This window comes from Phoxinus phoxinus, assembly GCF_949152265.1.
Source record: "Phoxinus phoxinus genome assembly, chromosome: 10".
Lineage (NCBI taxonomy): Eukaryota > Metazoa > Chordata > Actinopteri > Cypriniformes > Leuciscidae > Phoxinus > Phoxinus phoxinus.
This window is the reverse complement of record NC_136885.1, coordinates 29,090,262-29,103,639: the sequence shown is the minus strand read 5'-3', so window position 1 is coordinate 29,103,639 and position 13,378 is coordinate 29,090,262. Positions and strand designations below refer to the sequence as shown.

At 37.7% G+C, this 13,378-nt stretch overlaps 2 protein-coding genes across 6 annotated transcripts; both read right to left on the bottom strand.

The window, feature by feature from the left end:
• Positions 1–210: 210 nt before the first annotated feature.
• Positions 211–12,051, bottom strand: dek (DEK proto-oncogene). 4 transcript variants are annotated; one of them, XM_079624583.1, is made up of 14 exons: positions 11,922–12,051; positions 11,801–11,850; positions 11,151–11,376; positions 10,749–10,957; positions 10,556–10,650; positions 9,970–10,090; positions 9,546–9,836; positions 9,296–9,391; positions 8,322–8,444; positions 7,572–7,694; positions 7,076–7,187; positions 6,782–6,927; positions 1,459–1,527; positions 211–1,370 (listed from the first exon to the last, which is right to left on the bottom strand). In XM_079624583.1, the coding sequence occupies exons 1-14, from the start codon at positions 12,034–12,036 to the stop codon at positions 1,359–1,361; spliced, it is 1,788 nt and encodes a 595-aa protein (XP_079480709.1). In that variant the 5' UTR covers positions 12,037–12,051; the 3' UTR covers positions 211–1,358. The 4 variants fall into 4 exon arrangements, with proteins under 4 accessions (XP_079480709.1, XP_079480711.1, XP_079480710.1 ...); XM_079624585.1 differs by lacking the exon at positions 11,801–11,850 and having other exon boundaries at positions 11,906–11,984; XM_079624584.1 differs by lacking the exon at positions 11,801–11,850 and having other exon boundaries at positions 11,922–11,984.
• Positions 1,893–5,864, bottom strand: LOC307004942 (E3 SUMO-protein ligase ZBED1-like). 2 transcript variants are annotated; one of them, XM_079624587.1, is made up of 2 exons: positions 3,758–5,864; positions 1,893–2,097 (listed from the first exon to the last, which is right to left on the bottom strand). In XM_079624587.1, exon 1 carries the CDS (start codon positions 5,417–5,419, stop codon positions 3,770–3,772), a length of 1,650 nt encoding a protein of 549 aa, XP_079480713.1. In that variant the 5' UTR covers positions 5,420–5,864; the 3' UTR covers positions 1,893–2,097; positions 3,758–3,769. The 2 variants fall into 2 exon arrangements, with proteins under 2 accessions (XP_079480713.1, XP_079480714.1); XM_079624588.1 differs by having other exon boundaries at positions 1,952–2,078.
• Positions 12,052–13,378: the final 1,327 nt, after the last annotated feature.

The following is a 13,378-nucleotide window of genomic DNA, read 5'->3' as shown; positions in this document are numbered from 1 at the left end:
TGAACCCGTTGTATTATAAGTAAGACAATTTGTCAGTTTAAACAGAGGTCCTTTACCGGCATGAGGCTTCGGGCAACGTAGTTCAGGATAGGATAATACGTTTACGTAAGATTTTGGTTTATTTTTGCATCCATATCAACACATTCCCTGGTGGTCTAGTGGTTAGGATTCGGCGCTCTCACCGCCGCGGCCCGGGTTCGATTCCCGGTCAGGGAACACAATTTTATCTATTTTTTGAAAGTTCCTCGGAAGAATATTTTGTTCATACAATGTCAATAAACCTGGGAAATCGAAACACAGAGAATAATTAAAAACAATCATCTTTGTCATAATTAGTCCAAAAGGTTGAGTAACACATTAAAACTATTTTAACTGAGACATAAACAATTTGAGAACCCATCAAAAAGTCCTCAGTCTTAAGAAACAGACAGGTTATATTCTATGAAAAATCAATTTATTACAAAATAAACATTCGTTTCTGTTTTGAAGTTTTTGTGATCCATTATGACAGAGTATGATGGATGATAACTGATAAAACGGTTACTGAAGTCAGTGTATACAACAGATCAAACTTAACTTTTGTCCTATCAGAGAACCTATTCTACAACACGGACCTGCAGGTATGAATTACATTTAAGATACAGATTGTAGTTATGTTTGATCCTTACGACTAGTATTACAAATATAGGAAAGAAAACAGAACATGCAAAGCATATTTACAAAAACAAAACTGAAACAAAGATTTAAAAAAATGTTAAATGCTTTTAGCTCTTTAAAAATTTGTATTAAAACCCCAAATTATTCTAAGCACAACACTGAAATGGAAGGTGACACTGTCAAATTGTATGCTGAAAAAAAGAAAAAAAGAAAAAAAAAAAGACCAAAACACTAATTTCTAAATAAGTATTTTTGCAAATCAGCATTCAGGACCTCAAAAATGAAACCCAGTGCTAATAACAGGTACCAAATACTTTAAATATTGTGTACGATATCTTGGCAACATCAACTGTAATGTAATTGCAGGCCACAGCCAGCCTTTTCTAAGACTGTCAAAATGCAATTTAGTGGCTATGTATGCTATGAGCCATTATAAAAAGTAAGTGGGGAAAAAATATTTTTTTAAATGTGGTATATTTCAACAAACAAAATCTACATCAGTCACTGCCAAATGTGAATATTTTAACTTTAGAAAAGACTTTTTAAAATGTTAAAAAGAAGAATTTGCTGGAAAGTTGAGAAACTTTGTATAAAATTAAAATAAAAACTACACAACTGTGAACAGTGTAATGAAAATCAAGTCTTGTATACGATCTTCACCCTTGCTGTCCTTTTAAATAAGACATTTTCTTCTCTTCACTTCATGATATCAACTGAAAAACAAGAAATGTACCCATTATAACAGCTTCTTATTGACCAATCGATTATGAAATACTGGATTATCACTTTGGAGGTACTTACACTTTTAACTGTAACCCGGATAAACTCCTTTCTGCTGGTCAGATCAAAGTCTGGATACTTGTCATAAACCTACAACAAAGAGGAAGTTCATAAATTATAGAATTATTTGGAAACTTTTCAGGTTGTCAAACTTTAGTGGAACATCTATTGTGGTGAACTACACCTGCATGAATTTAAGGTGCAGAAAGCGATTTCTGAGAATCACTGGCTACGTTTACATGCACAACTTTTGTTTCAATCAGACTGAATTTATTCCGATTGATGAATCTGAACGTAGGGTTTACATTAACGCTAACCATAACAAACAAATATACAGTTTCCTGCTGTTAGCGCATAATAACCATTCTCCTACATTAGATCTTTACTTGTTTTAAACAGCAGACTTAATACTTATCCATTTCTGGTCATAATTTGGAGACAATGAGCATATGAACCTTTGTGCCGTGCTGCTTATTCATAACGCTGTAAAAATGTCCCTCCCTGCACCCAAAACTGTCCGTGGATGAGAATCCATAGCAGTTGTAGCATTTGAGTTTATTGCCATATCAGCATCACCGGCTATTACATGGCAATAGGGCTGCAGTCAACCAAAGAAATGCTTAGTCGACCAAAATCCTGTCCTGTGCAACGATCAGTCGACTAAAAAAAAAAACAAACAAAAAAAAAGACGCCATGTTTTGCATTTTGATTGATTGAACATTCATTAAACAATTGTCATATAGCATTTATAAAAAAATAAAATAAAAATAAACATAATACATAAAACTAGGGCTGGGCGATAAAACGATAACGATAATTATCGCGATATAATTTTTCTCGATAAAACGATATCAAGAGCTCGATAAATGTTCGATAATGTTTTTGCGCCAAAAGCGGAACGAATCTCATTTGAACCGCGCGCGCCACACGGACCGTTTATCCGCTCGGCTCAAAGTCCAAACGGCAGCGCGAGCGCGAGCTCACTCGAGCAGACGCGTTTACTCTGATCGGTCTCGGTCACTAGATCCAGTGAGAAGCGCTTGAATTCAGCGAGGAACACAAATGTCTCAGTGATTTAAACCAGTTTAAAGGCAGATGAGACCGCGCTGACGAACAGGAGAAGCACTGTGCGCAACGATACAGTCAGAAGGCTTTTCCGTCTAAGTTACACATTCCCATCATTTACCACGGATTTAACGTTACTGTAACGTTAGCCTAGTAATATTAACTGCATCATGAAATGTGGGATATATATATATTGAATTGTATAATATTATTAATGTAGACAATGTCTTAAAAGACTAATGGAATATAATTACAGTTTTTAATAATGTATTTAGGCTGCTGGTTTTCATAAATACCATAGAAACCATAAAGTTACATTTTATCTGTGGTTATCATGATGTAAATGCATGATGCTGGATGTCCAATGGTTCATTTTAATAAAACTAAAGAATATTACATTTTACCAAATAAAAATAATGTTGTTACTTTTTTTTAACAGATGTTACTGTTTTTGTTAATGAACATAAATTGTATAAAGTAAATCTGCATCCTAACTCAAGCTAATACTACTGAAATAAAGATATTTATTTTGTTAAGGAAAAATGACAAATGTTTGAATGTTCTACCTCGGATTTGTGAAATGTTCCCCTGCTTGGCAAGTGTTTGTCATGATATGTTCTGACAATAAAGAGTAGTTTAAAAACACAACGCTCTGGTTTCTACAGCTTTCAGTTAGGTGTACAAATCTGTCTTTAAACTTGAAATAAATAAAGATTTGACATTTATCGATAATTATCGATATCGACTGATATATAAAAAAATATCGTGATATTTTTTTTGGGCCATATCGCCCAGCCCTACATAAAACTATAATAATAATAATACAATTATTTGAAAATTAAGTGATTTTTTTTAACTGCAAAGTGAGGAGCTTTGTCCTAGGTCTATAGTGACCGTCACAATCGCGCACCTGACCACACCACACACTACAAAAAAAATATAACTGCTAAACAATGAAAAATCCTAACAAAAGCTCTCGTTTATACAGGCTGTATATTCTTCTTTACTTTCAAAGCTATGGGTTAACTTTTGTCCAGCCGATCTAGTCGTTTTAAAACAAACACACAAAAAACCCAAATAGCCTTAAAAAACAATCCTAATAATAATAGGCTGTATAGGAAGGCCTATAGGTTTATTTTCGTTTTGTTACATTATTTAGGCTATTTTCAAACGCGTCAAGTGTACAAATAAAAACGAAAACATAAGAAAACACAATCTATTGAGTCAGCATAATAAAGCCGTTAAGGCTACTTACAGATCTGAAGGCCTAGTCCACCTTTTTTATGTTGTGGGCCAAAAACACTAACATGTCCACATTCTTGGGTAAAAGACAGCTCCTCGACTTGTTAACAATAAATCCTGCTTTGGAAAATATGCGCTCTGCAGGAGTGGAGGTTGCAGGGATGCAGAGCAGGCGTTTGGCTGCCCGAGCAAGTCGTGGATATCTCTCCTCATTATTTTTCCACCACGCAAGTGGCCCAGCAGTGTCCACTTTACTTCTGTCCAGAAGATAATCTTTCATTTCGTCGCAAGAGGATCTTTGTGCGCTTGGCTCATCAGGGTTATCCTCTGCACCATGTCCACAAAGAAGCATTGCTATCTCCTTCTCTTTTGCCGTTTTCTGTTTTTTTGCCAACGGGTCCTCATCATCCACTGTCTGCTCTGCGCTGTCTCTTGAGAGGCTTTGTGCAAGTTTTACGACTTCAGAATAGGCCTCATCCCGTTTCTCATCATTAAGAAAAGGTAGCTGTTTGAAGCGCGGGTCCAGTACTGCAGTTAAAATGTACAGGCTGCTTGTCATCACAACTCGGTCTTTGAGTTTCCATCGACTATCTATTTCCTGCACAAGCTTCAGTTTCATCTTCTTCTTTGTTGGACTATCGTTATCTGTGACGACAAGATGACATTTTTTTAGATTCTCAAGCATTGGGAAGACCGCAGACAGGGATGTGTTAGTCTCCTCCGACAACAGCTCGGTCAGTGTAATAAAGGGCTTAAGAACGTCTGTGATGTCATCAGCCATATTCCACTGCTCTGTTGTCATGTCCAAAGTGCTGCTGTCACTCCTCTTAGTGTAATTGGGGTCCGATAAAACGGCGGTGATGGGCCAGCGCTGCTCCAACAGTCGCTCCAACATAAAGCAGGTGGAGTTCCACTGGGTGGCCACATCCTGGAGGAGTTTGTGCTCAGGAACTTTTTGCTGCACCTGTTTCTCTTTGAGACCCGTTTTTGCTTTGTGTCCCTTTTTGAAGTGCCCAACAAGACGGCGCGCCGCAGCCACCGTGCACGACACCGGGTCTTCTTTTAAGGCAGCATTTACGCACAGCTGCAGGGTGTGGCCTGCACACCTAACCAACTCCACATCTGGCCACTGACCGGATCTCTTCAGGAATTCCACCGAGAGGACCATGTTGGCAGCGTTGTCCGTTACCACTGACACCCGCTTCTCTGATGGAATGTGGTAAGCGTCCGCGACTTGAGTGAGTCGCGCGGCGAGATTTTCTCCCGTGTGCGCTTCATCCATCTGCTTTGTTTCTAACACAACGCTATTCATTTTCCAGTCCGCATCGATAAAATGGGCCGTAACTGTCATGTATGCCTCCACTCTAAGCGAAGACCACAAATCAGTTGTGAGGCTTACAGCCTCGGAGGATTGGAGTAACTGGTCTACATTTACTTTAAGTCCATCAAACCGCGAACGTAGCGCACGCATGACAGTCTCCCGTGCTGGCACGGTATATCTTGGCTCGACGATTTTAAACATGTTCTTAAAGCCCTCTCCTTCCACCGTGTTGACTGGCCTCATATCTTGGGCGATGTAATGCACAATCCCCTTAGTGATGTCCTCCTTTCTCTTCGCCGACAGAGGATGAACAAACTCTAGTTGCGTCTGTGTGCTTCCTGACGCCTGTGGCATGGCCTGGGGATGCGCCTAGTACATTACCAATAAAATATATAAACTTTTAGACATTAGAAATAGCAAGCTCAGCTATCTGACACATGTATATCTCGCTTACCGCTTTTAGGTGATAGGTCATATTGGTCGTTGAGCTATGGTAAGTTAGCTTTAGGCCGCATAGCTTGCACTCCACAGTCTTGTCATCTTTTTTTGTTAAATGCAGCCAGACAAAATATTTTGATTTCTTTGGCATTTTGTCGACTAAAGCCAAAACAAGTAGTGTTCTAACTGAATGAATACAGCAAAACTACCTATATTCCTTACGGAGCGTGAAGCAGCAGTGCAGCCAGCCACAGGTGCGGTTCACGAGTGTTCTACGTGGTGCGCTAAACTGTGTGGCACTGTTACAAAATAAAATAGCCTAAATTAAAGCATTTAAAGTTGGGGATAAAACAGGCTAATTATATTTAGAATACAGTAATATATAACTGTTTATAAAAGGAATAAATATCAAAGAGTAATAAATCAATTAAAATTTCTTTCTTGGTGAAAAAAAAAAAAAAAAAAAATGCAACTGGTCGACCAATGAGAATGTCAGTCGACCAAGACGGCATCGACCGATTAGTCGACTAAACGACTAAAGTTGACAGCCCTACATGGCAGATACATATTAAACAACATAATATTATAAGTATAACATAATTAAAACAAACTTAGAAATGTGTTTTTATATATATATATATATATATATAATAAATTAAGAATAAAAATAAATAAGTGATGAGAATCCAAAACAAGGACTGGTGGCACGTTGTCCTGCTCCACTTCACAGACGCGGAGTGCAAGGAGATTTTTTAGAATGACGGGACACTTTATTCATCAGGAAGAACAGCTCGTTCAGCGCGTCATACTTCATTACGCTATTTCAACGTCATTGCACTTGTGCAGTCCTTACAGTTAAGGTTTTCAATCCGATCAAGTGTTTACATGCCCTCTCGATCGGATTAGAAAAGGACTAGGCCACCCCTTTCAATCCGATCGAAATTTCTTTCGGATCGAAGGCTTGAAGGCTGAAGGCTTTTCAGTCCGATTGAGCCATCAATCCGATTACTAACAAATTATTTGGTTGCATGTAAACGTAGCCATTGTTGAACACTGTTGATATTTGAAATCAATATTCTATTATACAGATATTTGTCAAATTAATTTCCATGACTTTTCCAAAACATTCTGGTTTTATTTATTTTTCCAAATCTTTTCCAGGCCTGAAAATTGTTATATTAAAATTCCATGACCTTTCCAGGTTTTTCCTGACCGTACAAATCCTGCTCTCAAAATAAGCCATTTTGTCCCCGATAAATGCTGTGAAATAACACATACTTGTCGGGTAATCTGCTTCATTGTAACTTCCTCCAAGTTTGCATCTTTCAGGAGATCCTGGATCGCCTCCTTCAACTGGTCATCAGTTGGTGGTTTTTTAAGCATCTTGATCAATGGCTGATCATCATCAGAGCTTTCACTTTCATCTGGAAGGAAAAATACAGCATGTCAAACTCTGCACTTAGTAAAACCAAAGTGTCTAGTTGCAGTTTTGATATGATGCTAAAGGATTGCATGTCATTTTAATTCTAGAACTTTTGGTATTGCATCCGGAAGAATTTGCTGCATTATTACCCTTGATCTTGCTTGCCATCTTTTTCCTTCGGTTGCTGCTGCTGTCAGCTTTCTTGGTTTTAGGGACAGGCTTTGCTGGAGCTTTTCTCTTTACCGCAGGCTTCTTGATTGTCTAGGAAAAAGTTGTCAATTATGATGTCAGTTTTAATGCAATCATCAAATAGGTATGCACGAAAGAAAATCAGTTGGAATAACTTAACACATTTCTGGAGCATCAGCAGATCTGTAAATCTAAAGTGCTACAAATGTACTTGTTATAGTTAATTAATAATTAAATTTTGCCATTTCTGACAGAGGCGGTTCAAAACTCTTCAGAAAGATATAGCAGGTTTCATTATCATCAAATTAAGCTTCAGATTAACGAACTGTTAATCAGCATTTCTGGTGATACAGGTCTGATTTAAACAACATACTAAAACTACGAGCTTGAATTTATTTTAATTGTTACAAAATTTCAGAATTCAAAAATATTAACAATAAGTGTTTGTGTCCAAACCTTTTTTACAGTCTTGTCTTCATGAACATCTTGGTCACTGTCATCTGATGAAGTCTGATCTGACTTTTTGTCAGATTTCTTCGTGGACTTCATGGTGGAAGATTTCTTCTTCTGAGGAGATTTCTGTTGAATTATAGACAAACACAAGCAATGTAAACACAGTAAGACTGCCTATCGATGGTCTGAACTGTAAAACCATAAATGTGGAGAATTTATGTTAAAATCTTTGTCATGCGTGTCACATTTCCAGTGTCAACTAAAACTCAGAAATGTTCTGAAGGCGTCAAATGTAAATTTGCTATTTCTTTCAGAGGCGGTTCAAAACTCTTCGGAAAGATAGAGTTTTCATTTTTTCATCAAATTAAGCTTCAAATGACCTAATTGTTATTAAGCATTTTTGCTGACATATGCCCAACTTACAGCATACCAAAACTACAAGCTCAAATAAGTATAGATGGACCGGTCGACCGCCCATAAATTGGAACATTTTTTTTTCTTTCTATTTCGGCTGATCTCTATAACGGACTTGCACACAAACTTGCACTGCAATAATTACCCAAATGTAATTTGTGTGGAAATATTGCAAAGTCTGTAAGTCGGACATTATCACAGGACAGAGACGGGACATGCTGAAGATGGATGCAAAGAGTCATGACTGGTGCATCCCTACAAATAAGCTTGAAATTATTTTAACAATTTTAAAAGATATTTGAGAGTGGATAAATATTACTGGTAGTAATTGTGTCCAACCTTTTTTACAGTCTTGTCTTCATGAACATCTTGGTCACTGTCATCTGATGAAGTCTGATCTGACTTTTTGTCAGATTTCTTTGTGGACTTCATGGTGGAAGATTTCTTCTTCTGAGGAGATTTCTGTTGATTTATAGACAAAACACAAGCAATGTAAACACAGTAAGACTGCCTATAGATGGTCTGAACAATACAATCATAAATGTGGAGAATGTGTGTTAAAATCTTTGTCATGTGTGTCACTTTTTCAGTGTCAACTAAAACTCAGAAAGGTTCTGAAGGTGTCAAATGTAATTTTAGTATTTCTTGCAGAGGCGGTTCAAAATTCTTCGGAAAGATATAGCCGTTTTCATGGTTATCAAATTAAGCTTCAAATGAACTAATTATTATTCAGCATTTTTGGTGACATATGCCTGACTTACAGCACACCAAAACTACAAGCTCAAATAAGTTACAGATGCACTGTTTTTTGTTTTTTTGTTTTTTTGGTTGATCTCCATTCCGGACTTGCACACAAACTGCATTGCAATAATTTTCCGAAATGTAATTTGTGTGGAAATATCGCAACGTCTGTAAACAGGACATTATCACAAGCCAGAGACGGGACATGCTGAAGATGGAACCAAAGAGATGAAAACACAGAGGCGCCAGCAGAGGAAATACTGTACCAGAGACCGCAAGAAGAAAAATATAAATATTGAATTTAGGGTGGGGGTTTATATGAATCCATCTTCGTAGGGAACTGACTGTCTTCAGAAAAGAAAATGCCATCAATCCTTTTCCTCTTACCCCCAATTAATGCCTATTAAAGTTGTGTTTATAAGCACACACAAAAATGGGCAATTTGATTCAGCCATGAAAAGAAGTGACTGGTGCATCCCTCTTACCGCTTAAATAAGCTTGCATTTATATTAACAATTTTAAAAGATATTTCAGAATGCAAAAATATTACTAGTAGTAAGTGTTTGTCCAACCTTTTTTACAGTCTTGTCTTCATGAACATCTCGGTCACTGTCATCTGATGTAGTCTGATCTGACTTTTGGTCAGATTTCTTCTGAGGAGGAGATTTCTGTTGATTTGCAGACAAAACACAAGCAAATGTAAACACAGTATGATTGTCTATAGATTGTCTGAACAAAATTAATTTGGTGAATTTGTTAAAATCTTTGACCACACAGTGTCAACTATAACGCCCAGAAAAGCAAAAGAAACATTTCACTCACTTCTTCCTCGTCACTGTCTTCTATCGGACAATGATAATCTTTCACTTCATCAGAAGATTTATCTTCATTGTCTTTATTTCTTTGACTTGCTGTGGCTGACTTCTCAGTGCCCTTACTGTTCTCTTTACTATCTTCTTCCTCATCGTCGTCGTCATCATCATCACTGCTGGAATCAGAGACAATGGGTTTGGACTTTCCACTTTCTACTTTTTTCTGTGGCTTTTTACTTTTGGATGAAGATTTTTCTCTTTTGGTATCTTTGGTTGTCTTCTTTTTCTTCTTTAGGACAGGCTGCAGATGATAAACACACAAAGTCATTGGCAAACAGCAAAAGAAAAACTCATCAGACATTTAATCTCCAGCAGTACATTGGCTGTACAGTGGCATAATGTGTTTTGTTATTGTTCAGAAAGGAAGATCTCACCTTTCCTGAGTTGGTTGGCTGTACAAGAAATCTCATGATCCTCTCAGAAAGAACAATTTGCGTTCCAGTCCTTTCCAGATCAAGAGTCTGACAGATGGTTTTGAGCAGTCCCTTCTGAAGCCTGCCAGACAGACAAAATCATTATCACACCCACTTTAAACCAATCACAACTTAATTATCAGATGGAATAAACTACTGATGGTTTTATTATGTGAATGCACATGGGCATCACTACACAAAACTGAAATATGAGCAATAATATTATTGTCCTAAAATATATATACACAGCATTTTTATTTATCAGTATGTGCCAATATTGCATATTTGCTTCAAAATTTTATTATCAGCATTGGCCAGAATTCAAAAATCAATGCATCTCAACCAAAAAAATTTTATTAAGTTGAAGATGCTTCCTCTGTAACAGCTACATTTGTGAGTTATTTTTATAAAGTGGTGGGCACAACATCGGACATAGAAAAATAATTTCTGTTTTCATGCCTTGATTTACCCCAGATGTGTAAATATATATATCATATATACCTCCTCTCTTTATATAAAAAGCTCCAAAGCAGTTAAATAGACTTACTTTTTCACTTTCTCCACCTTTTTGTTGTAACGGTCACTGTCCGGCCCAAAGGGAAATCCATTAAATAGCCGAAGATTTTTCCGCAGAGCTGATGCCTGTATGAACATTAATCAGCATATTAAATTAATATCAATCTGTAACATATGTTTTTTGGGCATTTGTTTGTTAAGCGAGTTCTCAAACTAAACCTTACAGTTCCCGGTCGATCATATACAATGTTATGCAGAGGTTTGAGCAGAGGGACTTTAAGTTTTCCGATGGAGTGATTAATCCGTGCAATGTCTCCCAGTTTGTCACCTCTTCCTGTACTCTCAATCTTCAGCTTTTCTTTCTGTCTACCCATTAAATCAAGTCTCTGGATGATTTTTTTCTCCCGTTTTCCTTCAAGAATTTCAGGTTCGACTGAAAAGACAATTACAAAACGACAATGATGCAAACTTTTGAGTGGGTAATTAAGCTTTGTTTAATTTATGAGCTGATGACAATTAAATAAAAGCTCAATACAAAGTTAAGTTGCTTAACATTAATTGACATCATGAATAACATTTCTTGAAAGAATAGGTATGGCATCTATTGTTGGTATTATTCAACTTACACAATTTGACTCTGGGTTTAGACTTGCTTTTGGGTTTAGGTTTTTCCACTTCATCCTGCCCTGCGTCCTCAGATGGACTCTTCTTCCTTTTCTTCTTCTTCTTGTCGTCCTCCTCCTCCTCCTCTTCAACTTTAATGCTGTTTACTTCCAGAAAAGGATCAGGAAGATCCTCTGTCTTGACAACTACAATTTCTTTACTCATGATTAGAATTTTTTCAGTTGATTCCTAGATTAAATAAAAAAAACGGTGTTGTAATCGTCAAATTCAACAGAATACCATAGTAACTTAGTAGTATTACTTATATAATTGACAACATACACAAACGACAGCTCTATTCGTCGACGCATATCACATCAATGACAGTGAGTGCACTGTTACTGCAGAACGAATTTGGCGCGTGTTTGTATCCCAGTTGTATAAGGCACAGACACACATTTTGGCATGCTAACAAGCTATAAAATTACGAACAAATGTAAGGTAAACTGGTGAAAATGTAAGATATATAAGCAAACGTGGGTGAAAATCAAACTTTTCCTTATACGTGTGCTTCCGACTTAAAGCTTTTAGGCGGCGCGAGATTGATAGCACACCAGACTAACGCTAGCTTATTTGTCTCGCCTACTTGCTCACCAAAACACAATTATATTACCTTTTGCAAAAAATCATTACACCACCTGCCTTCGTGTGCGTAAAAACACACTATAGAGAAAAATATACCGTTTATAAAACCTCAATAAAACCCATGCGCTCATACTTTAATATATACTCACTGTGTTGCTGCCTAGTATTAGGCGATTTGCCTATTGGTGGTGATGTACGTACGCAGTAAACATGGCGTTTGAAAAGAAAGGGCGGGCTATCACGTGACCACGCGGATAATTTCATATTAAAAGGACATGTCCCAAAAAATACAATTCTGTTATTTTTACACCCCCGTGTTTTTCTAAATTAGTATGACTTTATTTCTTCTTTGGGTTTGTTAGGCAGAATGATAACCTCAGTCAACATTCACTTTCGTTGCATGAACCAAAGAAGAAAGTGTATGGTGACTGAAGCTGCCTATCAATAACATGTTTGTAACATGAGGCTGAGTAAATTATAAGTGTGTGGCATTAAAAAAGGTTGGGACCACTTTATAATGTAGGAGACATTAAAAAAATCAATCCCCTCCACAGAAAGGTGAGAGGTATGATTGTCTAGAATTGGCAGCACTTTTGACTCCAGTGAGGACTTGTTGTGAGTCTGGAATTGAGGAAGACCAAAAAGTCCTCCCCTTACATCCACCCAGACTCATTTGCTGTACCGATACAGCCAGGAGGGCCATTGCCGGTAAAGAAAGGATGGATTTTTTTCTGGGGGGAGATTGGTGGGATGGAATTCCTCAAGGCATTCACTGCACAGGGAAGTTAGTGTCCCCCGTTCTGCAGGGGTAACTGCACCTACTTGCTTGACTCCCTTTCTGGCCACAATTTCTTCAGGATTTTGCACTGTGGTGATTCCTGTATACAAATATTATGCTATTTAGTGCTTTTATTCTGTAATGCGTTTATTTTGTAAGTCTGTGAGCCTCTGGAAGGTGTTTCTGAGGGAGATATAGATCATTTCCACCACCCCTGTTTCATCTATGTTCCAGATGTCATGTGCAGCAAATCTGTGTTTGTCCAGGACAGAAAGCAAGTTGTCAAAAAAACTTATTGACGTTTGTCTCATTGAAACTTGTAGCCTGTGAGAGGCTTTTAGCCTGAGGGCTTCTAATGGAGAGAGTGGGGTGCCTCTTCAAAAACGTTATGAACCAGCCATCCCGTTCTCTGCCCAGGTTTCTGGGTACCTGCAACTGTAGGTCTTTGCCAAATCATAGGCAAACTTCCGGACCTAAATTATATAAATTATCATAATTAGTTTATACAACAAATGTACATAGCATAGCCTACTCTATGCTTAGGCTACCTCCTTTGGGCTCAATCCATAATACAAATCAGCTGCCTGCATCAGGTAGTCTCTTAAGAGGAGCTCCTGCTCTAGTGTGAAAACCCTTTTCGGAGTCCAGTATCCAACTCTGGGAAGTGTCTTTGATCCCTGGCTCCTCTTCTTGTGGAATCGGTGCAGGGTCATTTGGCCACTCCCCTGACTGACTTTCCCTGTCTGATTGAAATGGGACTCCCCTGTCTGTCTTCCTCTTTCTGATATTTGGCATGCTGTAAGCAATCACATGTTTGTTTCCACTGAC